The sequence below is a fragment of the Oryza sativa genome, chromosome 1 (genome assembly GCF_034140825.1).
Source record: "Oryza sativa Japonica Group chromosome 1, ASM3414082v1".
Lineage (NCBI taxonomy): Eukaryota > Viridiplantae > Streptophyta > Magnoliopsida > Poales > Poaceae > Oryza > Oryza sativa.
Window position 1 is genome coordinate 42,253,010 of NC_089035.1, and position 26,042 is coordinate 42,279,051.

At 37.7% G+C, this 26,042-nt stretch overlaps 3 protein-coding genes across 3 annotated transcripts; 2 read left to right on the top strand and 1 right to left on the bottom strand.

Moving 5' to 3' along the window:
- The first annotated feature begins 1,383 nt into the window (after positions 1–1,383).
- LOC4325832 (glucan endo-1,3-beta-glucosidase GV) lies at positions 1,384–2,947 on the top strand. The gene is made up of 2 exons (XM_015795611.3): positions 1,384–1,662; positions 1,841–2,947. Exons 1-2 carry the CDS (start codon positions 1,656–1,658, stop codon positions 2,788–2,790), a joined length of 957 nt encoding a protein of 318 aa, XP_015651097.1. The 5' UTR covers positions 1,384–1,655; the 3' UTR covers positions 2,791–2,947.
- A 5,810-nt stretch (positions 2,948–8,757) lies between these two features.
- LOC136355515 (uncharacterized) lies at positions 8,758–11,412 on the bottom strand. Its single transcript, XM_066308205.1, has 4 exons — positions 11,400–11,412; positions 10,479–10,591; positions 9,143–9,992; positions 8,758–9,063 (listed from the first exon to the last, which is right to left on the bottom strand). Exons 1-4 carry the CDS (start codon positions 11,410–11,412, stop codon positions 8,885–8,887), a joined length of 1,155 nt encoding a protein of 384 aa, XP_066164302.1. The 3' UTR covers positions 8,758–8,884.
- Positions 11,413–12,964: 1,552 nt separating this feature from the next.
- LOC136355516 (uncharacterized) lies at positions 12,965–19,408 on the top strand. Its single transcript, XM_066308208.1, has 20 exons — positions 12,965–12,979; positions 13,110–13,208; positions 13,297–13,359; positions 13,439–13,501; positions 15,143–15,430; positions 15,525–15,698; positions 15,809–16,127; positions 16,216–16,292; positions 16,365–16,434; positions 16,508–16,579; positions 16,672–16,886; positions 17,009–17,134; positions 17,222–17,517; positions 17,605–17,776; positions 17,873–17,971; positions 18,044–18,175; positions 18,266–18,366; positions 18,959–19,148; positions 19,254–19,301; positions 19,385–19,408. The coding sequence occupies exons 1-20, from the start codon at positions 12,965–12,967 to the stop codon at positions 19,406–19,408; spliced, it is 2,643 nt and encodes an 880-aa protein (XP_066164305.1).
- Positions 19,409–26,042: the final 6,634 nt, after the last annotated feature.

Consider the following 26,042-nt stretch of genomic DNA (forward strand, 5'->3'; position numbering starts at 1 on the left):
TTTGGAGGGGTGATTTTTAAAAGTTGCCCTATCAAAGAGTGATGGGCGATTAGTTTTGTAAATAAAAAATTATTTTTAAAATATTTTAATAAATAAAAATAAAAAAAATCTGTAAAATGGCATCTAGGTAAGCCGGCTATTGTTCTTAAAAAAAAAGGTAAAACGGCTTATACAAAATGCCAATTGTCAAGAAGAAGAAGAATGCAGATCCCACTTGGAATGGACATCTTCGTTTTGCTTGATCAATCAACTGGTTTTTTTAAGAGTATAATCAATCAATTAGACTATTGAGTTGATGATCAATGGCATAGCATATCATGGGGGAATATTACCATATTCCATAGAGGCTTAATTGCCAATGTGTTTGTTATATGAGCAATTTTATATTTCTTGAGGAGGTACTATTTTTTAATTTAGTAACTCTTGGTACATAGGTTAGGAGGTACCAAAACTCAGCCATGTGCTCCTATTCAGCGGAATATAAGGCAAGTTCAGTGAAATATTTCTCAGGCTATGAGGTCCCAATAAGAAGATAACCACAAGCTCGTCGTGATCCAATCAAAACTAAACACGTTGCACCCCATGCCATGAATGCCCAGCCTTGTAAGCTTAATTTTGTCTGACCACCCGTTTCTTCGACAATTAAGTTGGGTCACGGATACTGCAGATCAAGTTAACCAGCTCAGATATATAAACACAGCAAGCCATCTAGCTTGCCAGCTTGGCATAAAACTTGCATATGCGGAATTGTTTCAACATAGAGATTTGACAAGACGACATTCCCCTAGACAGTGTTCTCTAATGCTCATCTTGACACGCAATTTATATGCATTCATATTTATATGTCAGATTATCATCGAAGACTGTGGGAAAGCAAGAGGGAGAGACCAACCACACCGCAAGCTAGCTACACTAAAATAATATTAGTTCCCTCTACTTATTCGTTGATGTCGATGGTTAATATTAATATTGGAAATATATCTAATATTGAATACTCAGAGAAATGCATTCACGGTGTCGCTGTTGGTGATCTTCAGATAGCCACGCGAAGAACTTGTCGCGGGCAAGCAAAACCGAGCATGCCTCTCGTCACTACTCGTCAGTCGTCAGTAGCAAAGAACGCACATGCATGTATATTTGACCTGATCATCAGTATAGGTACGAGTCATGACGGCCAGCTCATCTTATCTTAAAACAAAACGAGGCGGCTTGACATTGTGTTTGAACTTACGTGGCCACGATGAGGCCACAACACTATCATTCGTCAAGCTTAATGATGAACGGAGAATCAACCGTTAGATTAATTAACCTAATACTGCAAGCCACATGTGTAAGAAATAGTTTAGTTATTATCCAAACAAATGTGCAAGAAATAGTAATGAGCAAGCTTAATCTGAACTGTGAGGTTTGCGCGCAAATCCTCGGCAAATACAATTACAACTTTTCGAGAGATAAATATAATTAAACCTATCTAACTACTAAGTACTAACCGTTCGAAGTGCCACCTGGTTGTTTATAGATCATCTGATACGAAAAGCCGCACCATCTCACAGTATATAAGGAGGCCCATTCTTTCCCTAGCGACGATCACAAGCGAGCATTGAAGCATACATATTCAGATTTGAGCATCTCCGACAACTGAGTAATTTGAGCAAATGGGAGGTACATTAATTCAGTTTTCATTTTTCTTTTGATCCTCTTATCTTGCATGCTGCGTTAATCTATTGCTAATCAACTAGTAATTGTGTTCGCTAATCAACAAGCAATTAATTCCTCTCAAGCAATTCAATCTCTCTGTATTTTTTCTTCATCGATTAATTTTAGATTTTTAATCATGCAGGTGCCCACGGTGTCTGCTATGGCGTTGTCGGCAACAACCTCCCGTCGCGGAGCGAGGTCGTGCAGCTGTACAAGTCGAAAGGCATCAGCGCGATGCGCATCTACTACCCGGACCAGGAAGCCCTCGCCGCGCTCCGCGGCAGCGGCATCGCCGTCATCGTCGACGTCGGCGACAAGGGCGCGGTGGCCAACCTCGCCAACAACCCCTCCGCCGCCGCCGACTGGGTCCGGAACAACGTCCAGGCCTACTGGCCGAGCGTCTTCATCCGGTACATCGCCGTCGGCAACGAGCTCGGCCCCGGCGACATGGGGACCATCCTCCCGGCCATGCAGAACTTGTACAACGCGCTCGTGTCCGCCGGCCTCTCGAACAGCATCAAGGTGTCGACGGCGGTGAAGATGGACGTGATCACCAACTCGTTCCCTCCGTCGCACGGCGTGTTCCGCCCCGACCTTCAGCGGTTCATTGTGCCCATCGCGCAGTTCCTCGCCAACACCATGTCGCCGCTGCTCGTCAACGTGTACCCCTACTTCGCCTACAGGGACAACCCGCGCGACATCCCGCTCAACTACGCCACGTTCCAGCCGGGCACCACGGTGAGGGACAACGACAGCGGCCTCACCTACACCAACCTCTTCAGCGCCATGGTGGACGCCGTGTACGCCGCGCTGGAGAAGGCCGGCGCGCCCGGCGTCCGCGTCGTCGTGTCGGAGAGCGGGTGGCCGTCGGCGGGAGGGTTCGCGGCGAACGTGGAGAACGCGAGGAATCACAACCAGGGCGTGATCGACAACGTCAAGAACGGGACGCCGAAGCGGCCCGGGCAGCTGGAGACGTACGTGTTCGCCATGTTCAACGAGAACCAGAAGCCCGGGGATGAGACCGAGAGGCATTTTGGGCTCTTCAATCCTGACAAGACGCCGGTCTACCCGATTACGTTTCCTCCGAACTAGCGGCTGACCATGTCAATGCGAATAAGGATTTCCATAGACGAATAATCCATGCTTAAATAATTAATGTTGGTTGAATGTTAATGTACTCTGTATGGCACATTGTGCTTTGAAAATGCTACATGAATAAAAGTTCCAAATTTATTTCTTTACAAAAAAATACTCAGGATATCTTAATCTGTTGATGACTGCAGCCTGCTGTGACTATATATTGGTACTATCTTGTGCCAAACAAATGGCACATAAACGTACTGATGGACACATCAAACACTTTCAGTTTTTCAGTTCCACCAGCACGATTATGGTAACTCAAGCTGCTCCCGCTTGCTGCACTAATGGACTGGAACTAAACAACCAGGCTGTTGCATTCTCCAGGACATGGCATGTTAGTTCAACCATGCTCTTTGCAGTGCAGAAGCCAAGGATCATCACATTCTTAAGGTTGGAATGCTTGTGTTCAGGCATTTGCCTCGTATGTGAGGCATCTTCAGAAACACACTCATGCTTCATGTCATGTTGTTGTACCTGCATAAAATAAAAAAATAATGGCACTTGAATAATTGTGTTGATGTAATATGCTCTTGTATTGGGGACCTTCTTGCATATGTAGCTAAGTGAAATAGTGTGTGTGTGGCTGTGAACAACACACCAGAAAAAAATCCCCAAAACTGAACTTTATGGTATCAGAGCCCTAACCCTAGCTTGCTGTCGCCGCCGCCGCCGTCCATCGCCGCCGCCGTCGCCGCTGCCGTCGTCGCACGTCGCCCCTGCTCTCATCCGGCCTGACCAGCCTCTACACACAGCCACGTTGAGGGGCTGGTGAGCGCGCGCTGCGCGCGGCCGCGCGGGCGCAGCGCGTGTGTTGTAACCTGCTGCTCACACAGGAAATGTGAGGAGCTCAGCTAAGGGAAAAGGAGGATGGTGGCTTGGCTGCAGACTTGGTGACATAGGAGGATTGTTTGCTGCAGGAACTAGGAAGGAGGTGGTACGTCTCTTGTTTTTGCTTGTTTTTTGGCTACTGCCTGGATGGAGGAGCATTTGACTTGTGGTCTGTGAGGGGAAGAAGCCTGGTCCTTTTTTCTTTTATCCAAGATTAGAGGAGAGTTTTTCCTACCATTGTTGATAAGGGGAAGCAAGGGAAGTGGGGTACCAGTGATCTATTGAGAGTGGTTTTTGGAGTGCAGAGAAGATGGTGAACACCGAGGGTACTGAAGAACAAAGAAAGGCTGAGGAGGATGCTGCACTGCAGGCTGGGAAGAAGGAAAGTGTGGCAGGAGAATCTTCTTTTTTCACTAAAGGTGAGATGAAAAGTCTGTTGTAGGACCTCATAGCTACAGGTATGATGGGTCTTAGGAGTGGGATAGGACCATCTGAGATAAAATTGGAAGTAATGCCAAATGAAGTGAGGTTGGAGGGGACCAAAAACTACTTGAGCTGGTCTAGAAGGGCAAGGTTGATGCTGAGAGCAAAAGGTGTAGAACATTATTTGGAGGAAACTTGTGTTGAACCTATTGATAAATCTAGTGTGGAATGGAAGATGTGGAATGCCACTAATTCTACAGTGGTAGCATGGCTGATGACTTCGGTGTCCCCATCTATTGCTAGGATGATAGAAGCTATTCAGAATGCAACAATTATATGGAAGACATTGAGCAACATGTATTCAGGAGAGGGAAATGTTATGATGATGGTTGAGGCTCAAGACAAGGTAGATAATCTGAAGCAAGAAGGGAGAACAGTTCAAGAGTATGCCAGCGAGTTGCAACATTTATGGGCAGATCTTGATCATTATAATCCCCTACAATTAAAGCATGATGATGATATTGTGATTGGAAATAAATGGCTGCAAAGGAGAAGAGTCATTCATTTTTTAAAGGGGTTGAACAAGGAGTTTGAGGATAGAAGAGCAGCTATGTTTCACCAAGCTACATTACCTAATATGGAGGAAGCTATTTCAGCCATGGTTCAGGAGGAGATGAGGCAGAAAGTGATGAAAGGAAGTAATCCTGTGAGGTCTGCATACATCACAATTAATGACAGGGAGTGTTATAATTGTGGGTTAAAGGGGCATGTGAGCTACAATTGTCCTTCTCCTAGGAACAATAATGGTCGGGGTGTAGCTCGTGGAGGAGCACGTGGTGGCTATGGTGGCTTCAATGGGAGCCGTGGTGGCTATGGTGGCTATGTAGGAGACCGAGGTGGCCGAGGAGGTGAACGTGGAGGCCGTGGTGGAAGTCGAGGTAGAGGCCTAGGTGGTCCTAGGGCCAATGTTGTCATGGGGGAGAGCTCATCTATCACTCTAACAGGTGAACAAGCTGCACAATGGGAGGAATGGCAAAAGAATAAGGGCCCCGTGGACTCCAATCAACAAAATTCTGCTAAAGCAACAACCAGCCACTTCGGTAACTTTGCCAACTACGCCCACACGGGCGAAGGTACTCAGGCACATGCACTTGCATCCACATATAGACATCATGTAGACTGGATAATAGATTCAGGTGCATCAAAACATGTCACAGGCTTGCCTAATAATTTCTCCTCATACTCCCCTATTGCTCCCTCTGAAACTATCCAAATTGCTGATGGTTCATCTCAACTCATTCATGGTATAGGGTCAGTAGAGTGCACTCCATCTATTAGCTTGTCATCTGTTTTGCATGTCCCTTCCTTTCTAGTCAACCTCCTCTCTGTTAGTTCTATCATTGATCAATTCAAGTGCATCGTTATATTTGATGAGAATTCATGTCTCTTCCAGGAGAAGGGGACTGGGAGGAGGATTGGGACTGGAGTCAGGCGTAATGGGCTGTGGTACATCAATCAAGAGGAGATGGGATTGGCTGTAGTAGTGGGAGATACTGAGAAGGAGATTATTTTGCTTCATTGTCAATTAGGACATCCATCTTTCGAGAGTTTGAGTAAGCTGTATCCTGACCTCTTTACCAAAGTGGACAAGAGTAGACTTGTTTGTGATGCTTGTGAGTTTGGCAAACATACACGGTCTACATATGCTGGAATTGGTCTTCGTAGTTGTGAACCTTTTATATTAATACATTCTGATGTTTGGGGACCATGCCCAGTTACTTCTGTGAGTGGATTCAAATGGTTTGTTACCTTTATTGATTGTTATACTCGTATGACTTGGATTTACATGCTTAGACATAAGAATGAGGTCCTTCGTTGCTTTCAAGACTTCCACAAATTGGTTACCAATCAGTTTGATGCAAGGGTTCGGATTATTCGAATTGACAATGGGACGGAGTATATTAATAGTGAGTTTGTGTCATATGTCTCAGATCATGGAATTATTCATCAAACCACTTGTCCTGGAGCCCCCCCTCAAAATGGTGTAGCTGAGAGGAAGAATCGGCATTTGCTAGAGGTGGCTCGGTCATTAATGTTTCAAATGAACGTACCTAAGTATCTGTGGAGTGAGGCAGTGATGACAGCCGCATACCTTATCAACCGCATGCCATCCAGGATACTTGGTATGAAATCACCAGCTGAACTTTTACTTGGGAAGCGAGAATTTAAAGTTCCCCCAAAGGTATTTGGTTGTGTTTGTTTTGTGAGAGATCATCGACCTTTTGTTGGCAAGTTGGATCCTCATGCAGTAAAATGTGTCTTTGTTGGCTATGCATCTAACCAGAAAGGTTATAAGTGTTGGGACCCTATTGGGAAGAGGTTATTTGTTAGTATGGATGTAACATTTCGAGAGTTTGAACCTTATTACAGGAGTCGAGGAGACCTTGATCAATTTCTAGAGGAGTTCTCAACTGTCATCGAGATCGACAGTCGAGTGGGGGAGATAGTTGAGGTTGATGCACATAAGCAAGGTGATGAGGATGTGGTTATTGGGTCAATTCCGAGTTTTGTTGGTGATACTATTGAGAAGGTTGTGGACATTGGTGAGAAGGTAGTAGACATTAGTTGTGACAAGGATGAGGGGGTAGTTGTCGGGACAATCCCATGTCCTCTGGAGCGTGTGGAAGTACAACAAACTGAAATGAGAGTATATCAAAGAAGGAACAAGAACCAAGTTGATAAGGTGACAGGGAAGGAGCAAGTGCACCAGAGGAGCCAAATTCAGAATCAGGGGGAGAGAAGTGGTGAGCCTATGCAAGAGCAAGACAAGGAGTCACAACAGCTGCAACAGTTTGAGTACCCAGTCCCAGATTCCTCCTCTAGCCTCTCTCCAACAAGTTCCTCCCTCCTTGAGACAAGTGGTAACATTTCTCCTACCTTTGAACAAGTAGAGTTACCTCTTGCACAACGTAGAGAAACTAGATCTAATGCTGGAAGACCTCCTATACGCCTTGGTTTTGAACACCTTAGTTCTAGACATGACATTGCAAACTATATCTCATACTCTCATATTTCACCTGCATATAAAGCATTCATTGCATCATTGCAAATAGTGCCTATTCCAAAGGACTGGAGATGTGCAAAACAAGATCCAAGATGGAAGGATGCAATGAAGGAGGAGTTGCGTGCCCTTGAAAAGAATAAGACATGGGAACTTGTGAAACTACCAATGGGGAAAAGAGCAGTGGGATGTAAATGGGTATTTACAGTGAAGCAAACCCCTGAAGGGAAAGTGGATAGATATAAAGCAAGATTAGTTGCAAAAGGTTATAGTCAAACATATGGAATTGACTATGATGAAACATTTGCACCTGTGGCTAAGATGAGTACGGTGAGGATTTTGATATCATGTGCAGTTAACTTTGGATGGCCTCTTCATCAGTTAGATGTCAAGAATGCTTTTCTACATGGTGATTTACAAGAGGAGGTATATATGGAGATTCCCCCCTGGATTTGGAAATAGCCAGACTGTTGGGAAGGTATGTAGGCTCAAGAAGTCCTTGTACGGTTTGAAACAATCCCCACGTGCATGGTTTGACAGGTTTAGGCGTGTATTGTGCAATATGGGATATTCACAATGTAATGGAGATCACACAGTTTTCTATAGACATAGGGGGACACACATCACTATCTTGGCTGTTTATGTTGATGATATAGTGATCACTGGAGATGATGTAGAAGAGATCAAATGCTTAAAGCAGCGATTAGGAGAGGCCTTTGAGGTGAAGGATCTTGGACCTCTTCGATACTTTCTTGGGATTGAGGTTGCTCGATCATCAAAGGGGATAGTTCTCTCTCAAAGAAAGTATGTCCTTGATTTGTTAACAGAAACCGGAATGCTTGGATGTCGTACAAGTGCTACTCCCATTGATAGGAATCACCAATTGAGTGCACAGTCAGGTGATCCAGTTGATAGGGAAACTTATCAGAGGTTGGTTGGACGTTTGATATATCTATGCCACACTAGACCAGATATCTCTTATGCGGTGAGTGTGGTTAGTAGGTATATGCATGATCCTAGAACAACTCATCTAGAGGTGGTTCATAGGATCTTGAGGTACTTGAAAGGAACTCCTGGTAAGGGGTTGTGGTTTAGAAAGAACCAACACTTGGATGTGGAAGGATATTGTGATGCTGATTGGGCAAGCAGTGTGGATGATAGAAGATCTACATCAGGATATTGTGTATTTGTGGGTGGCAATGTTGTCTGTTGGCGAAGCAAGAAGCAGGCGGTAGTGGCTCGATCTACCGCGGAAGCTGAGTATAGAGCCATGGCATTGAGTTTAAGTGAGATGTTGTGGGTGAAGAATCTATTGTTGGAGCTACGGTTGTTCAGAAATAATACCGTGGTGCTTCATTGTGACAACAAATCTGCTATCAACATTGCAAACAATCCAGTTCAACATGACCGCACCAAACATATCGAAATTGATAGGTTCTTCATCAAAGAGAAGATCGATAGTGGGGCTCTTAGACTACAATACATTAAATCTTCTGAGCAGCTAGCTGATTGTTTAACCAAGGGATTAGGTCCTAGTGAGAGTGAGTCAATGTGTAACAAGATGGGCATGATTGATATCTTTTGCCCATCTTGAGGGGGAGTGTTGATGTAATATGCTCTTGTATTGGGGACCTTCTTGCATATGTAGCTAAGTGAAATAGTGTGTGTGTGGCTGTGAACAACACACCAGAAAAAATCCCCAAAACTGAACTTTAAATTGGTTTACCATAGATGTCAGCAGAAAGAATGATAACTTACACACAAGATGAAGGTCTCTAAAACAGGAGAGGCATCAAGAAAAGAAACCAAAGACAAATAGTCATATTCTGGGGGCAAGGCCTTATCTGCATCAAGACAAATATCCAGGTGCTTGAGATGAAGGAATTTGGCAGCTACTGTTGGTGTATTAATACCCTGTAAAAATTAATCATATCCCAGGAGATGAGTGCATGATTACTGATTATGCCATCACAAAGATATCTAATATGTATAGCTCATTAACTGAAGATAAGGTGAGACTTGTAAGATTTGGCACAATATAGGGAAGCTTGGTAATGGAATAATATATGAAGTTGGGCACATCTGAACAGCTCATATCTAGCTTCTTCACTTGCGATGATTCTCCAAGTGAGAGTTCTATTGGGTCACCACTAAAGGTAAAAGTGGAAACTTTCGGAGCATTACTGTTTATCATTTGCAGATTGCTGCACTCAAATACAGTGAGGCAACCGACTCTCTCTAGTAGGCATGGTATTGTCAGGCAAATTATCTCACTGCAATATCTGAGATCCAACTCCTCCAAAGCAAAAGACTTGGAAAGAAGATATACTAACTCGTCATCCGTAATACACAGAAACCATAAAAACAGCTTTGTCAGATTTGTGAAGCAACCAAGGCCAACCGTAGGACGTAAGTTACAATACATGAGGTGAATATACTGAATTGAGCTTCCACTCCTATTACATAGAAGTGAGAGTGGAAAACTGTACCTTCCCTCATATTTTGTAGGCAGAAGAAGGGTGATTTCTTCAATCCCCGGTGTAATAGCTATCTGAAGCCAACTGTTGAGAGAACTTACATTGATCTTGCCAGAATAACATATTACAAGCTTGAGTCTCTTCACACCAATGCCCGAGTGGTTTTTCAGAATGTGGTCAACTTTGCTAGCGAAAGCGCGTGCTTTACCACCCTTTCGACGTGCATCTTGTTCCAAGCTCAGTGTTTCCTCAGTGAAGATGAGGTTGGGATGGCATTTCCAGTTACATAAAAATGCACGAGATACACAAGCAGCACGGGCAGCATCTCGCAATGGCATTAGGGAATGGATATGATGCCAAATGTCCTGCACAAGCACGGAAATAATTGTTGAATGTTAGGGACTCTAAAGACAAACCATTACACCAACTAAGTAACAATATGAACATATGGAGTATAATAACATTCTACCCTAGGTGCTCTGAGTAACATTGCTTGGATAAATAAGCTGCACCAAACTGATAGACAATGATTTGTTAACTCTTCCTAGGAAGTGGTTGGTCCATGTTATTTTTCTTTCTTTTTTTTTGGAAACTTTACATTTTAATCCCCATAAAAACAAAAGAGGTTCTGTTTATGGTTGCCACATAAGTGATCGTGTATTAGTTATGAGGAAACTAGAGCATACTATGAATGTCAGTAAAAAAAAAAGCAATAAAGTACTTGACTATCTGTTCACGCAATTTATATTTAGCAAGCATAGTTCACAACTTCACATGCCCAGTTAGAGTAGGGATAGTGATAATTTACTTGTTATATAAGTCTTCCATAAGAAATATATAAAGCCACATACCTCTGGGAGGTCTGGCCCTGAATATCTTAATGTTTTATCAACCTGAAAATTATCATCTCCTTGGCTTAGTGTGCACCTTTTCATCTGCAGCATGTCATATATGGTCATCAATACTGCAGATAATAACAGAAGAAAAATAAGAAACTAAGAGCAAGTATAATAGTTTAAAAAATAAAGAGAGCTAGCTCCCATGTAAGAGCTAACTATTCACGTAATTCAAGATAAATACATTAAATGCATAGATGAGAGATAGAGAGAGAAGAAGAAAAATAAAAATAAGCTTAAAGCTCATCTACCATGTATGTTAACTCTAATATGAGCTATAAGCGCATAGTTGGCTTTACTTAATACTTGCTCTAAAGCACACGAGCTTAACATTTTTCCCTTTTATTTTACACCTGGAACTTTTTCTTGCGGAGTATGGTTATTGGTTTCTCTAAACATGGCGACTCATGAGCAGATTGGCTAGTACCGTTGATTGATCACTGAATTCTTAATCTTAAATGTTCTGATATAATCAAATATAATCCACATTGGAACAAGAAGGAATATTGCTGGAGCACTACACTAGCCTGCTCAAATCATACAGAAAGAATGAGCACACTTTGCTATCCACCAAAGTGAAGAAGATCTTACGGTCAAATAACTTTTGAGCCTCATGGTATTGCTTATACTTGTTATAAGCGGAATTTTGCCAAAAAAAATATAAGCAATTTTTTTAAAAATATATATACATTATTTTAGCAATTTAAAAATATACTGGAAAATAGAAAACCCCCAAATCAACTCTAAAATTATGGGAGTTCTTGTGGCATGAGACAACGGATGGAAAAGTGATATCAAGAACAAGTTACAGGTGCCGGCGACCGGCCGGAACACTAGCCTAATGCAGCAGAGATGAACAATCGGTGGGAAGCTTACTCGAGCCCTCCATGGTAGGCAGTAGCAGCAGCGACGACACCTCCTCGCTCCGGATCGAGTCCACCAATCGGTGGGTCTTCGATTTATTATATATCCACGATTCTACCCATCGCATCTCAGGGCGGCTCCGGACCGTTCAGGAAACCGCTTTGCATTGCCCTCCAGGCTCCAGGCCTCAGCCAGTACGGCCCAACTGGAGAAGAGGCAGCCCATGAGACGGACAGCAACAAGGCCCAGAAGTCAACGGTGTAGCCCACGTGCTCATGATTTGGCCCAACTTCCAAAACATTCATTGTATACCATGTATACGATTTTGCTAGGAATCTGTCGGGTGATTTTTTTGTTGCTATTTCCCGTTTTTGTTGCCGTTGGATCTGCGCCGAGATTTGTGCCAGGAATGGGGTGGACGTGGTCATACGTGGATAGGGCCTCGCGTTGGATTCCCTGGCCCGATTACTTTGCACTGTGCAAATTTCGATTTCCGCGCTTGTCCGTAGCCGTTTTTTATTTCCCCTCGCTGATCCCGCTCTCTCCTCGCATTTCTCTCTCTCGCTTTCCCCTTTTCTTCTCTTCTCTTCTCGTTTTCTCCGCGAGGCGAGAGAGAGATCTCGTCGGAGTGAGTGCTTGCTGGAGAGGTTTGTCTCGTCGGTGTAAGTGCTCGCCGGAGAGGACTGTCTTGTCGGTGTGCGTGCTCACCGGAGAGGTTGGTCGCTGGCGAGATTTAGTGTTTAGATTTTTTTTTGTTCGATTTGATTCAGTCTAGGTCCGATTCAAATTGTGTTCGGGTTCAATCTCGGTTTTAGTTGTTTTTTTGTTCGATTTGATTCAGTGTAGGTCCGATTTGCTCACCGGAGAGGTTGGTCGCTGGCGAGATTTAGTGTCTAGATTTTTTTTTGTTCGATTTCATTCAGTCTAGGTCCGATTCAAATTGTGTTCGGGTTCAATCTCGGTTTTAGTTGTTTTTGTTCGATTTGATTCAGTGTAGGTCCGATTCAAATTGTGTTAGGGTTCAATCTCGGCTTTAGTTGTTTTTGAATCGATGTAATATGATGGAGAGCTCGCCGGAGACGTTGGTTGCCGTAGTTTTGTTTAGTTTGTCTCATCGTTTTTGTGTGGCATCCAATGTTTTTTGGTCGGTGAAATCGTGATGCTGCTGCTGCTTCGCCAAGTTGCGTTTCCAGGTTTGGAGATTTGTTCTTCCTAGGCTGTGGGAAGCGTTCACGGAATGGATCTGAGATTTTGTTGTTTTTGTTGCTGCAGAGCGTTGCTTTTGAGTTGGGGAATGGTTGTTTAGCGCGCGGATTCGGGGGTTTTAGGGGAGGCTTTTGATTTTAGGGGTGCTTTTTGCTTAGCAAATCCAGTTTCTGTTTTTGTGCTTGTTGATGTGTGATTTAGTGGCAAATTCTAGGCGTGAAGCAATTTTTCAGAATCATGACATGGCTTTTTGTTATGTTTGTATTAGTGAATTTTTTTACTGAATTACTAAATTTGGTAGCCAGCAAATACATGATGTGTTCATTACTTTGTAAAGCTTCACAGTGATTATATTTTTTATGTCAATGTAAATGGATCTGGATGTTGTACTTGTGCTAAAGTGAAGTTTCTACATGATTGTGTTTTTTATGTATGATTTTTGTTGTAAAGTGAAGTTTGTATTGTTTGTTCATTTTAACTCATGTCCAAGCTGATGTTTATTTATTGTTCTTTCAGATGCCTCGTGTCCAAACATCAAGGTTGGGTAAAAATCCCATTGAAGTTGATTCTGATGGAGGTGAAGATTTTCATGTTGATTATGAAGTTGGTAATGATGTAAGTTATATTTTAAATTTTTATTATTGTATTATGCTGTTTAAGTTTACCTTTAATTTGGTATTACATTATTTTTCTTTTTTTTTAGGTTGATGAAGGTCCTGAACATGGTGAAATTGATGGTTTACTCTCTGTTGTGCTCAGGAAAATGGTATGTGAATATTTTTTTGTTGAGTTGTGTTAATTTAATTTTATATTGTTTAATGGGTTGCTCAATTTCATATTTGTAGATTGTTCAAGAAGTGAAAAAGAATTTGGTTGACACTTCTTCTGTCAATTTTCACAATCCCATTGTATGTATCTTTTTTTTATTAGCATATTTTATTATGCATGGCATTTTATTTGTTCTATTTTATTGGGTTTCTTGTTGCTTATAATCTTGTGTTAACTTATCAATGAAACGGAGAATTAATTCGGTCAAAGGAAATGTAGTACTAATGAAGTGGATAGTTATTTTCAGATTGGAATTGTTCTGTTTTTTTTTTTTGCAAAATAAAATTTTATATTTGTTCTGTTTGGTCCATGTGTACAATGCGGTACTCTGAACCTTGCTACCATGCTATTATAGGCTACTATTAGTTATGTTGAAGATGTGAGTATTTTTCAGGTTGTAGTTGTGACTATACAGATTCGTATCTATTCTCTCAACACAGTTCAGTGCAGCCAACGTTGTTGAGTTTTTTGTTTTTTCTTCTCTCGTTGTTTGGCACTAATACCTTCTTTGTTTTCTTTCACATATCCTGCACCTAAGTATCCTTGGTAGCTTTCATGCATGCGACGTCATATTCATGTTTCCCATGTAACTAATTCAATCTAGTATTATGCAAACATAGCCACCATAACACGTGTTATGGATATGTTTTTTTTTGTGTGTCATCGTGTCTAATTTTTTCTCAAGTATATCTGTTTTGATGTGTGATTTGTGTTAGTTTGCTTGGATTAGTTTTCTCAAGTGTTTTTTTTAGTTCTACACGCAGCAGATTTTAATATGATATGAGCTTAAACTTTTTTTCGGGGCTGTGCAGGTTTGTAAGGTTGCAAAATAATAGTCAGTAGTGATGGTTTCTGCACTTATAGCTTAGTTTAGGTTTCCAAAATTTTACAGACAATTTCTACTAAAATTACAGTACACTTACATGCTATATGCATTGAATTTACAATTGTAATTTTAATTTCAAATCACTGTAATTTCTACTTCTAGTGTTTGATTTTGCATATGTATGGCAGCATGGATGGTGCTATTAAGATTGGGTGCTATCTCAAGTATATCTGTTTTGATGTGTGATTTTGTGTTAGTTTGCTTGGATTAGTTTCCTACTAGTAAGGTTTCAGATATATTATGATTTTAAATGTTAGGCTATACAGCCGGGACCAAATTTTATATGTTTCTGTTCATGAGTGTATATGGTTGCCTCTTAGGCTTTATATGGTTACCCCCTCACTCCCTACCTCCCTATGATTTTTTTTTGTTTTTATTCATGCTAATGTACTGTTCTGGTATATGTAATTGTAATTATTATTTCTTTCTCTTTTAGCTTTTAAATATTCTAATTTAGTAAATAAGTTTTTAACACACTTCTACACTTGTTTTTTAGGATAAGAAATCTAAAGTTCATTCGAAGACTGAGCCCTCATATAGCAGATTCTCAACAAAATATTTCTCAACAGTTCTATCTTCTTTATCTCCTGATCAGAAGCGTATTATTGGTGACTATGGTTTTAATTCTTTGCTGATGTTTGACAATGCTTATGTCCCAAACAAATTTGCTTCTTGGATTGCAAATCATGTTGATGTGAAGTCTTCTCAAATTGTTTTGAAAGATAAAGTCATTGCAATTAATAAAGAATGTGTTCATCATATTTTGGGTCTGCCTATTGGTGGTATGGAGTTCCCAACTGATTGTGATGCTGGAAAGTCTTTTATTCTTTCAAAGTTTGGCAAGAGCGCTCTTCCATCTGTGAGATTCTTTGGTGATATGTTCATCCGAAAGGAAACTCTCTCTGATGATGAAGTTATTACTTCATTTTTGATTGTTGCAATGGCTTGTTTTCTTTGTCCAAACTCTTCTTTGGTCCCTAGCACCAAGTATTTGACTGTGTTTGAGAATGTTGATGAGCTTCGGTCATATGATTGGTCAAAATTTGTGTACGAATGGATGATGACTTCCATCAAAAAGATCCAAAAGTTTAATACCTTGGGTGGATGCTGGTTTCTCTGGGCAGTAAGTTATTAATTTTTTTTCCATTCTCTTTGTTCCATATTATTATTGTTTTTTAATTAATTTTTCTTTGCTTTTTCATATTTTATTTTGCTAGGTGCTTTATCTGGATTATGTTGAGTTTGGTGACAAGAATGTTCCTATTGGTTTTCCTAGAATTTCTCACTGGAAGAATAATATGATTACTTTGTATTCTGACCTTGACAAAGTTGATGAAGAAAACTTTGGCCTTAGGCCCATTAAGGATTTCAATGATACAACTTATTTCAAGGTACATGTTCAGTTCAATTAGTTTTATTTATTTTTACTTGTGTTTTTCTTTTTATAAATTAATTCTTATCATTCATTTATCTTTACAACCTAAAATTTTCCTTGTTTTAGGTTGTACCCCCTGAAAATAGAATTAATACATTCAGAGATAAATTGGAGTCTGCTATTGGTACCATGTTACCTGCTTTCATTAAGGAGAAAATTTATTCAATGGTTGTTAGTCATTGTTCTGCCAATCACATTGTTGACAGTGAGTCTTGTGAAGATATTGCTATCAGCATTATGCTCTTGCTATGTGAACATGCTGGTTCTAGAGATGGTGGTGATCCTGATGAAAACTTAATTTTTGATGATATCAACCCTGGGTTTCAGCCTAACTATGCAATTGATGTTGAAAATGAAATCCCTTGTGATGCTCATAACAATGGAAGTAAGTTTTCTTCTATGTTCTTTTAATTTTATTATATTTTTTAATTTTTCTTCTATTTATATGTTCTTTGATGTTTTATTTTTTTTAGGTACCAATAAATCTGTTGCTAGTAAAGCTAATGAAACAAGTTTTCGCCATACACCTTCTCATGATAAGGAATTGGGGGTATGTGTCTGCTTCTTATGATTATAATTTATTTTTTTAGCTTAAGTTTTCTAACTTTATGTTCTTGTTTAGGTAAATGATGATTCTGTTATTGTCTCTAAATCTGCTGTTAGATTTTCCCTTTCACCAAACTTTAAAAAAGGTACTTGGTGATGCATTGTTAATTTTTTATTTTCTTAAGTTTGCGTTGCTGTTAATTTTTTATTTTTGCCTAGATCAAGGCTTACTAACCCCTGAAGTTGGATATGCTAATAACTCCAATTCACGATTTGAACATTCTCGATCTGGTTTGTGATTTTTCTTTGCTAGATTTTATCTTAAATTTTCTATTTCGAAAATTTGTAAATTCTGTTAGTTCTTATCATAGTTATTTTGCCAGCTTCAGGTCCTACTGTATCTGCTGTTGCTGCTGTTAGGAATGTTGCAAATAAAATTAAATCAAGATTATCTCAACTCAACAATGATGACAAAAGAGGACCATTGTTCCCTGATTTAATTGATTCTTGTGAAGATGAAGCTGTTGGTTATGCTAAGTCACTTTCATGTCAAAAGGAATATCTTAACCCTCGATATGTCACTTCCTCTTCATCACAGGTATTCCTTTTTTATTGGCTTGTGTCTTTTCTTTTTTTAAAAATTCTTGAATAGATTTTGTGATGTCATGTTTCTGTATGCTTTATTTTTTGACTTTCTCTTATTTTTTTTATTTGTTGTAGCCTGGTATATCTTTTCACTGTCTTGACAATTCACCTGTTCAAGTAATTGGTATAAATAATAATGAAGGAACAAGCAGAACTCATTGTATTCAGAATGTGAAGAAGAGGCGTTTTGATGATGTTACTGTATGTTCTTATTCTTGTTGACTATATTTATATATTGTCCTAAGTTACTTTTTTTCTATAATTATTTTTTTCTGCTTTTTTTTTTAGAATTCTCCTGATGTGGAATATCTTGGTCATTCTACATTTCCTGATTGCTGCAAGGTGTTGTGTACCCAGACTGATAATTTGTATAATGCCAAGAACATGTTGAAAAGTAACAACCTGGATTTGAGTTCTACCGGTGGAAAATTACCTCCCCATGGCCCTAGAAGAGTCTTAGTTCCTTCTCGGAAATTTTCAGATCCTTATGTTCTTTCTGTTAGACGCCGATTTCCAGTGTCAGATAAAGAAAAGAGACATTACAATGCAATATGCAAGTTGTCCGAGAGCTCTAAATGGCATAGGTACAGTTTCCTTTACATATATTTTTATAGTTTTTGCATTATGCATGTTTCTTACTTTGCTTTTCTTTTTATATCTTTTTTTTGTAGTTATGATGCTGTAGACATTGATAATGTTAGAGCAAAATTCTCTTCTTTTGGGCAATCTCTCATGAAAGGTGGTACTGTATTGAGCTATGTTATCAATGTGTTTTGCCGTGTTTTGTTCAACAACAATCATCCTTCAAACTCCAAGAGACACTATTTCTTCTCTTCTATTGGTGTAAGTAGTTATTTTTCAAATTTGTGCTTTTTTCTGTTAATGTTGATATGTTACATATTTTTTGGTATGTTTATTTCACTTTTAATTTTTTTTCAGGAACTATTGTTAACTGATCTATCTTGTGCTGATTTGAGCAAGGTGAAAAGATCGTTTCTTGGAGCAGCTAGTGCTAGGAAGTTGCACCTTTCTGACATGGTATTTTTTTTGTTTTCATGCTCATGTAAATTTTCCAAAGTTATGTTGTTAATTCTGAATGATTTTTTGCAGCTATTTTTCCCCATCGAACACCTTGAACATTGGTTCCTTTTTGTTGTTGATATAAAGGACAGAATGTTGGTCCTCTTAGATTCTTTACATGAAAAAGGTGATCCCTATTTTGAAGACATTGAATGCTTACTGGTATGATATTTTAATTTTAAATGCGTTTTCATTCAGTTTTTTTCTTCTTGTTTTTTGTAGTTGATTGATTTTTTTTTATTTTGTATTCAGATCAATAATTTACAGACATTCTGGGATTCTTATGATGGCTCTTCAATTGATTTTACTACTTTGAAGAAAGTTTACCCTTGTGTTCCAAAACAGAGATCTTGGTATATTTTTTGTGTTTAATGTTTTCTGTTCAAATAATTGGAGCATTGCAAAATACGTTATTTCAGGAATGTGCAGAGTCACGCTTGTATTACATTACTTATTTGTTGATGTCCAAATTCTCAATACTTCTTTACTTTGGCCAATGTTTTCTAATTTTCTAAATGTCATTAATTGTCCTCTCATTGGGGCATTGTAGAATGTTCTTGCTTCATTTGTTAACTAGTGAAATTACCATGTAATTCTGTGAGCTAGATATTTTTTTATTCTGTGTGTGCTATGCTCACACTTTTGCTGTGTATTTTAATTTCTGATATTACTGTGGTGAGTAGTTTGTGTTTACATTTTGTGATATTACTGTGCTGCATATATTTTTATATTTTTTGCGTATTGCATATATTCTTAGGATGTTAGTAATAACACTTGCCCAATTTTTAACATACTAATAATAATAATAATAATAATAATAATACAAGAAACAAGAAAAAATGCCATTGTGGTACAACTAAATTCAACAATATCATGAACAGTGCTACCTAGGTTTTATTTCTTTGTTTTTTGTAATTTAAAGAGTTGTTTCAATTTTTTTTGTAGCTTTGATTCTGGAATTTTTGTTATGAAGTGTATGGAATTGTGGTCACCAAGGGTTGTTCTACCAAATGAATTTTCTTCAGATGATATTGACAATATTCGGATGCTATATGCAAATCAGTTATTCTTCCATCCAACGAATAAAATGCTGCAGACTGAAGTTGAAGAAGTTGTGCTCAATTGGTTTAATCCTGTAAGTGTGTTTTTATTTTTTTCCTATTCTTGTTTTTTGATACATCTTTAGTTATGAAAAAAATGTTTTTCATTTTTTATTTGTATGCTCAATTTGTTGGTGAAGGCTGAAATTTTTCAGAAAGATAGTTGCTATGAAAATTGGTTTAATCTTGTAAGTGTCTTTTATTTTTTGCCATTCTTGTTTTTTGGATTCTTTCATAGTTTTGAAAATATTATTTTTGTTTGTTATTGTAGGATCAATTTGCTGGTGAAGGCTGAATTTGTCCAGAAGATTAGTCGCTATATAAAACTGTAGTGTGTGCTAGCATAGTGGAATGTATAGGATCATAGTGAATGCATTTTTGCAGTGCCATTACATATTCCTGTAGTGAATACAGATGTTCACTTACATCAAATACTTTTAGTATGAATACACATATATAGTGTGTGTAGTGCAGTAATACAGTGAAAAACATTAAGGTCTAATACTTTCAGTCTCAAAATTTGACATCCTTGTTTTCTGTCTTCTAATTTAATTTGTTCTTTTTTGTGCTTCCTTGATCTTTAGGTAGCTTGCTTCCTTTGTCATTTTCTTCATGTTTCTTCTTCCTAGCGGGCATTGCTTGCTTCTCTATTGTCCCTGCAATACAAAAATTTATATCCATTAGCTTGATTTTTTTTGCTTGCCCATGTTTGTAATATTTTACATATTATTCATTTCTTTTACTTGTTGTTGTAGTCTTCTGTATTTTCTTTGTACTTCTTGCAATTCGCATCAGCGGGCAATTTTCTATTGTGTGACTTGTTCTTCCACATCTTGTACAATGTTTTTTTGGCTGTTCTTTTATCTTCTCTACCATCCCTTTTGTTCTTGTTGATTTTTTCCCCTTTGTGTTAGCTATGTCAGGGTCTTGAATATCTTCTTGCTCATTTGTTGTTTCTTTTTCTGCTTGATCCTCACTTGTGTTTTCCACCGTGTTGCTTTCATCAATTGTTGCTTGATTTTGAGCTGCATCTTCAATTATCAAGTCAAGGTTGCTATCCAGATTATCAATCTCTCCTAGCAGGTACTCATATGTTTCCTTACTTTTTGATGCCTTTGATGCCATGTTGCATATTCTTCTAGATAATACATTGAACCTTAGCACAGAACTGTTCTCATCATTTGTTGCAAGTTGCATGCTCACCGTTAATTTTCTCTCCTTTTTCCTCCATCTTTCAATTATGTACTTATCAGGAATCTTGCTCATTTTCAGATACAACATCACTTTCAAAACATGGCTGCATAGGATTCCATCTTTGGAGAACTTTGCACATATGCACATGAAGTTTTCTTGTGGTAAGTCTGTCATCACAACATATCTTCTTGGTCTGAATTCTTGTTGTTTCAGATTTGGCGCTGCATATACTTCATATGCTTTTCCTTGTTGTATAGCTGCCACTTCTAGATTTAGTGTTCCCTTCAATTCATCTTGAAACTTATCAAATATCCCATGGTTGTATAGGTCTGCTGCTTGTTCTTCTATCATGTAATTTGACCAAAAAGACTTTGGCTTCTTGTTTCTGGATTCATAATCTTTCCCATACTCAGTGTCGAAGATGATGTCATTGATTGTTTCATATTCCAGTAGAAAAGTCATGACACTATGTGTTGGGCCAACTCCCCTTTTAAACCTTGCATTTGTGCCCTCACTAAGTGCTGTGCTATGTATAAATGGGCAAAAATCTGTTTTGGAATACACCGGTATAAAATTCTTCCTTGTTCTCCACATTATTTCCAGATATTTGATATTTTCCAAGTTGTACTGTGCAATCATTTGCAACCATAGGCTTTCAAATTCAGCTCTTGTCAAGCTATTGTGCACAATGTCATTAAATTCTGCATAGAGATCTTTCCTTCTCTTGTCTGAAAATGTATTTCCTGACCTTTCTCTACATTTCTTCAAAATGTGGAACAAACAATTTCTATGTTTGCTGTTTGGAAATACTTGACGTATAGCTGCCCTCATTGCCAAGTCTTGATCTGTTATAATTGTTTCTGGATGTTTTCCTCCCATGGCTGTTAGGAACGTTTCAAAAACCCATTTGAAAGTTTCTGTAGTTTCATCTCCTAAAAATGCACATGCAAAAATGCATATGTTTCCATGGCCTGTAACACCAACTATTGGAGCAAATGGCATATTATATCTGTTAGTTTTGTAAGTTGTGTCGAAACTCACAAATTCACCATATTGCTCATAGAGTTGTGTTGACCTCCCATCAGTCCAGAACATGCTCTTAACTTTGTTATTCTCATCTAGAGTCAGCTTGTAATAGTAGCCAGGATCTTTTGCTTCTTTTTGCCTTAGATATTCCATCACTTGATTCATGTCAGTATTTCTTGTCTCTGAGTTAATTGCTGTTCCAACATTGCTGACGTCTTTTCTGGTATATGGCAGTGCTGCTATGCCTCCTCTGAGAAATGACAATATTGAAATCATATTTCTCGTGGGTATGTTGCATTGTTTCAAAGTCCTTATCAACTTTTTCTCTTCATCCGTCATATGTTTGTGTGATCTGAGGAACTTTGCTTCTCTATTGGGTGTGAGTGTATGGTTATGGTTGAGATTCATGCTTAGTATTCTCCAAACATCACCTTCAAGCCTCACTGTTAGCATGCATTTGCAATCAGTTCTGTCAATCACCTGTGTATTCCTCTGCTGCTGAGTTTTCTTTTTTTTCTTCTTCTGACCATCATCATTCTTACCATACCTGTAGCACTGGTATGTGTACTTGGTGATCTGACCAAATCTTTTTTTGCTTGTAGATTTGTAGTGGTGTGTAATGACTACAGAAAATCCCACTTGATATGCATAGAAGTTGAAGAAACTACGCGCTTCTTCATGAGTTCTGAATTTCTTGCCAATGCAAGGTATGTGTTTCTTGTCAATTACTACAGGAGTGTTATCTTGGCTATCTTCTTCATTAGCCAAGTAGTTGTTAATGTCTTCTTCATTGATAGTGTCATTGTCCTCTGCTGAGGTAGCTTTTGTCTCACTTGTTGTTTCTTCTTGCCCAACATGTTGCTCAACTTGTTCAATTGCTGTGATTGTATTGATTTGGGAATCTTGCTGAAGCATGTTTGAAGTCCCTTCCTGAAAATTTTGTTCAAGTAATATGTCAGCACCATTGCAGATCTATCCTCCTAACATTATTTGAATAAGTATTGTGTTTTTCAAATAAGTGATAGTATACCTGCTCATTTTCATCATCTGAATTCAGCTCCACATAATCATCATTTTCAGTCGCCATATCCACTTCATTGTCCTGCATGTTTTGTGATGGTTAGACTTATATCTTGATAATTCTTGCTGATATAGGGTTTTTTTGTTGCAAAGTTTATTTTACCTTTGTAGTGAAATGGCTATTTTTTGATTGATACAGCTCTTCTATTCTTGCTGTTGTATTCTGCCAAACAATAAGTTCTTGTTAATCAATAGTGCAAAATAGCTTAAGTCTAAACAATTTGAAGTCAATATTTTAGCTAAAATCACCTCAGCAAAAGGTGTGATGTATTTGCTGTTGTAAATCTGATCAAATTCTTCATAGCTCCAGTGTGTAGTTGATATGTGTTGCTCATATGTCATATCCTGCTGCTCTTCTAGTTCTGGAGAAAATCTACTGGTTGTTAAGATCATTGAATTCTGCAATATCAAAAAACAGTAGTTAGTACTGATTTAAATGACTAATTAGGGAATTGTTACATAAGTATTCATAAATTTTTATTCTTACATCAAATGCTGGTGTCCGAAGTAGACTTGTAAAGCTTTCTTGTCCTCCCTGCATATTCATAGTTTACATATCAGTTCATTTATTATTTTCTCTTTTTTTTTGTTAGGTATATAATGTAAGTTGATATGCTTACTGTTTGTTGCTGTATGGTGACAGTTGGACTATGAATTATTTGGTGCATGAGGTTAGTGTAGCTCAACTGTCCTTCCTGCACAGTTATATGTTTATTAGTTTATAACTGCATGTATAAAATAGTTTTATATGCTACATCTATGCTTTTTGATTAGTGTACCTGTCTTGGGTCTGAGTTTAGCAATGTGAATTGATCATATAGCATTTGTCCTCCATAATTGACAACTTCTGATGCAATTGTTCCTATGGTATTGCTTAATTCTGGTGAATTGAAGTTTTTTCCTACGTGTTGTATTTTCCTGCATCCTGCATTTTGAAAAAGATAAAGATCAGAATATTAGATCAGTGTATGTTGCAATTGTTTTGTTGGAGCTTGTCGACCTGGTAGTTTAGAAACTTAGTTAGTACCTAAATGGGGCATTTTGCTGCTGCTTCCTTCACCCTCCTGCAAATTGTAGATATTAGGACTTCCTGCATATGCCAGCCTCCCTGTAAAATTTATATAAATCATTAGAGCATATGTTAGAATCAACAAACATAATTGTAGTTACCTTTATTTATTCTTAGAGCAAAATTTATTCAAATATATTTTCTGACCTGGAGCCATGTTGATGTTTCTTTTGCTTCCTTCAATATGCATTGCATCATTTTTGCTCTCCTCTGATTGTTGTCTAATTGTTTCTCCTTCTTGTATTGCTTCACGACCTGTGCCATGGGAGAAATGAAGTATATGAGGTACTGATTTGTTAAATAGGTATGTCTTTTGAGAATCATTTGTATTTTTTAGCATGTATTGAGCTTTAGCAGTATATGTTCAGTGTGGCATTTGCATGTTTTATGTCAAACATGAATATATTTTTCAAATACATTGTGGTTGCACCAAAATTACAATACACATACATGTTACACTTCAATTATACCAAAATTATAGTGTACTTACATGACAAATAAACTGAATTTACAAATGTAATTTTAGTCATAAATTGTTGTAATTTTAGTTATAAACTGAACCACATTTGTAGTGCACTTACTTGTCATATAAACTGTTTTTACAATTGTAATTTTAGTTATAAATCACTGTAAGTTTTATACTTTTTGGATTTATTACATGTTGTATCAACTGAACTTACAAATGTAATTTTAGATATAAAGCACTGTAATTTTTGGCCATAATATTTAGGTCAAATTATGATTGTTAGCCTAGAATGGTTTTGCATATATTTTTAAAATTTCTGTATTTAGGCACATATGTGATTGTATTTCTGTGTGTTTGGTATTGAGTGGCAAGTGAAAGGAGTGGTATATATGTGATTATTATATTTGGCTATGTAGTTGAAGTTTTTGAAATTGTGAGATGTTTTGTACTTGAATAAGTAGTGTAGTGTTGCAATACCTTTTTTCTCCATGGATCCAACCTTGACTGGTTCAGTAAATTTCATTCCTGCAAAATTCATGGAATAAATTAGTATACATGTCCACTGAAACCATCTTACTAGAATGTTAAGTATTACATATTTATTTACATAGCTTATTCACAAAAATTACAGTGAAGTTACACGCAATATAAATTGTTTTTACAACTGTAATTTCTAATTTTAATTTTAATTTCAAATCACTGTAATTTCTACTTCCAGTGTTTGATTTTGCATATGTATGGCAGCATGGATAGTGCTATTTAAGATTGGGTGCTATGTTAATGTGTTTTGAGTGTTTAACCCTTTTCTAGTTTTGATAACAATGGTGTGAAAGTAGTAGTGTTTAACCCTTAATGTATTTTTTAATATTTTGTATCCTTCACCCTGCAGCTGAACATTTTCCTGTGATTTTTTTTTCAAAGTTGTACTATGATATTTTTTTTAAATTTCTACATGATGTTCAGATCAACATAGTATGTGATTTTTTTAAAAGAAAATACCTAATTGTAGTTTTTCCTTGTTTGTCTCCCCAGATTCCTTTTTCTGCCTGATGCTAATTTTGACAGGATCTGCATATGACTTCATTTCTGCAAAATTTTATTGAATGTATTAGAATACAACAATACATCATAGAGTAATACATTATAACTTACACAACAAATGTATAAAAATTACAGTACACTTACATACACAATGACCTGAATTTACAGATGTAATTTTAGTTATGTAGGACAGTAATTTTTGTATTCCATGTGTATCATCTAGTCATGTTGATCTAATGAATCTATCCTGATCTAGAGATATAGATTTGATGTGCATAAATGATTCTCAATGATGATGTAACTGTTGCATAATGCATATATACTTGTAGTTGTATTAGTTAAATAAGTACTAAAATATTGTGGATCGGGCTCTGCATGTACTAAGATTGTTTATATGGCAGATCGAGTCATCACACATTTCCAAGATATTGAGTACCCTAGATTGTTTACTATGATGTTCTTGGAGTGATATTCTTTTAATCCTAGATTTGATTTGAATGGATTATTGGAGGGTCCTGCTCCTATATAATTCCTGAATGTTCTGTATGAGAGTATTAAATGTGATCTATGGTCTATATTCTAAGCCAAATATATAGAGAACTATGAATCTGTTTTGCTAGTTCCAAATTGGAAATCACTAAAATTTTATCCAGCCATTTGTCTTAAATGAGTGAATACCTAGTATTGAGGAGTGAAATATGCAGGTGTTCTGTATGACAGATTACTAATCAAGCATCATTTTATCAATTACACTTCAATAATGCAAAAAATTATGTTACCCAAATTTACAGTGTAATTGTACTAAAATTACAATGCACTTACATGCCATATGTACTGTTTTTACAAATGTAATTTTAGTGCAAATGCAATGTAAATTTCTACTTTTGAGCATATATGAATGTGAAATTGGTTTGGTGGGTTGTTTTTTAGTTTCTGAACTTGTTTTTCATTATTTATCCCTTGTGCATATATTTGTTTTTCATATGGATTGTGCCCTATACCAATTGGTTTGTAACTGAAGTTTACTGTGGAACATGTCCTAATTCATGCTTG

Excerpts from the sequence above, each read along its gene's own strand:
- LOC136355515 (XM_066308205.1), bottom strand. Across the intron at positions 9,993-10,478 it reads CAGGGCCAGACCTCCCAGAG|GACATTTGGCATCATATCCA; the intron begins GTATGTGGCTTT and ends GTGCTTGTGCAG. Across the intron at positions 9,064-9,142 it reads CTTATCTTCAGTTAATGAGC|GTATTAATACACCAACAGTA; the intron begins TATACATATTAG and ends AATTTTTACAGG.
- LOC136355516 (XM_066308208.1), top strand. Across the intron at positions 16,435-16,507 it reads TTCACCAAACTTTAAAAAAG|ATCAAGGCTTACTAACCCCT; the intron begins GTACTTGGTGAT and ends ATTTTTGCCTAG. Across the intron at positions 17,777-17,872 it reads ATTTCTTCTCTTCTATTGGT|GAACTATTGTTAACTGATCT; the intron begins GTAAGTAGTTAT and ends ATTTTTTTTCAG.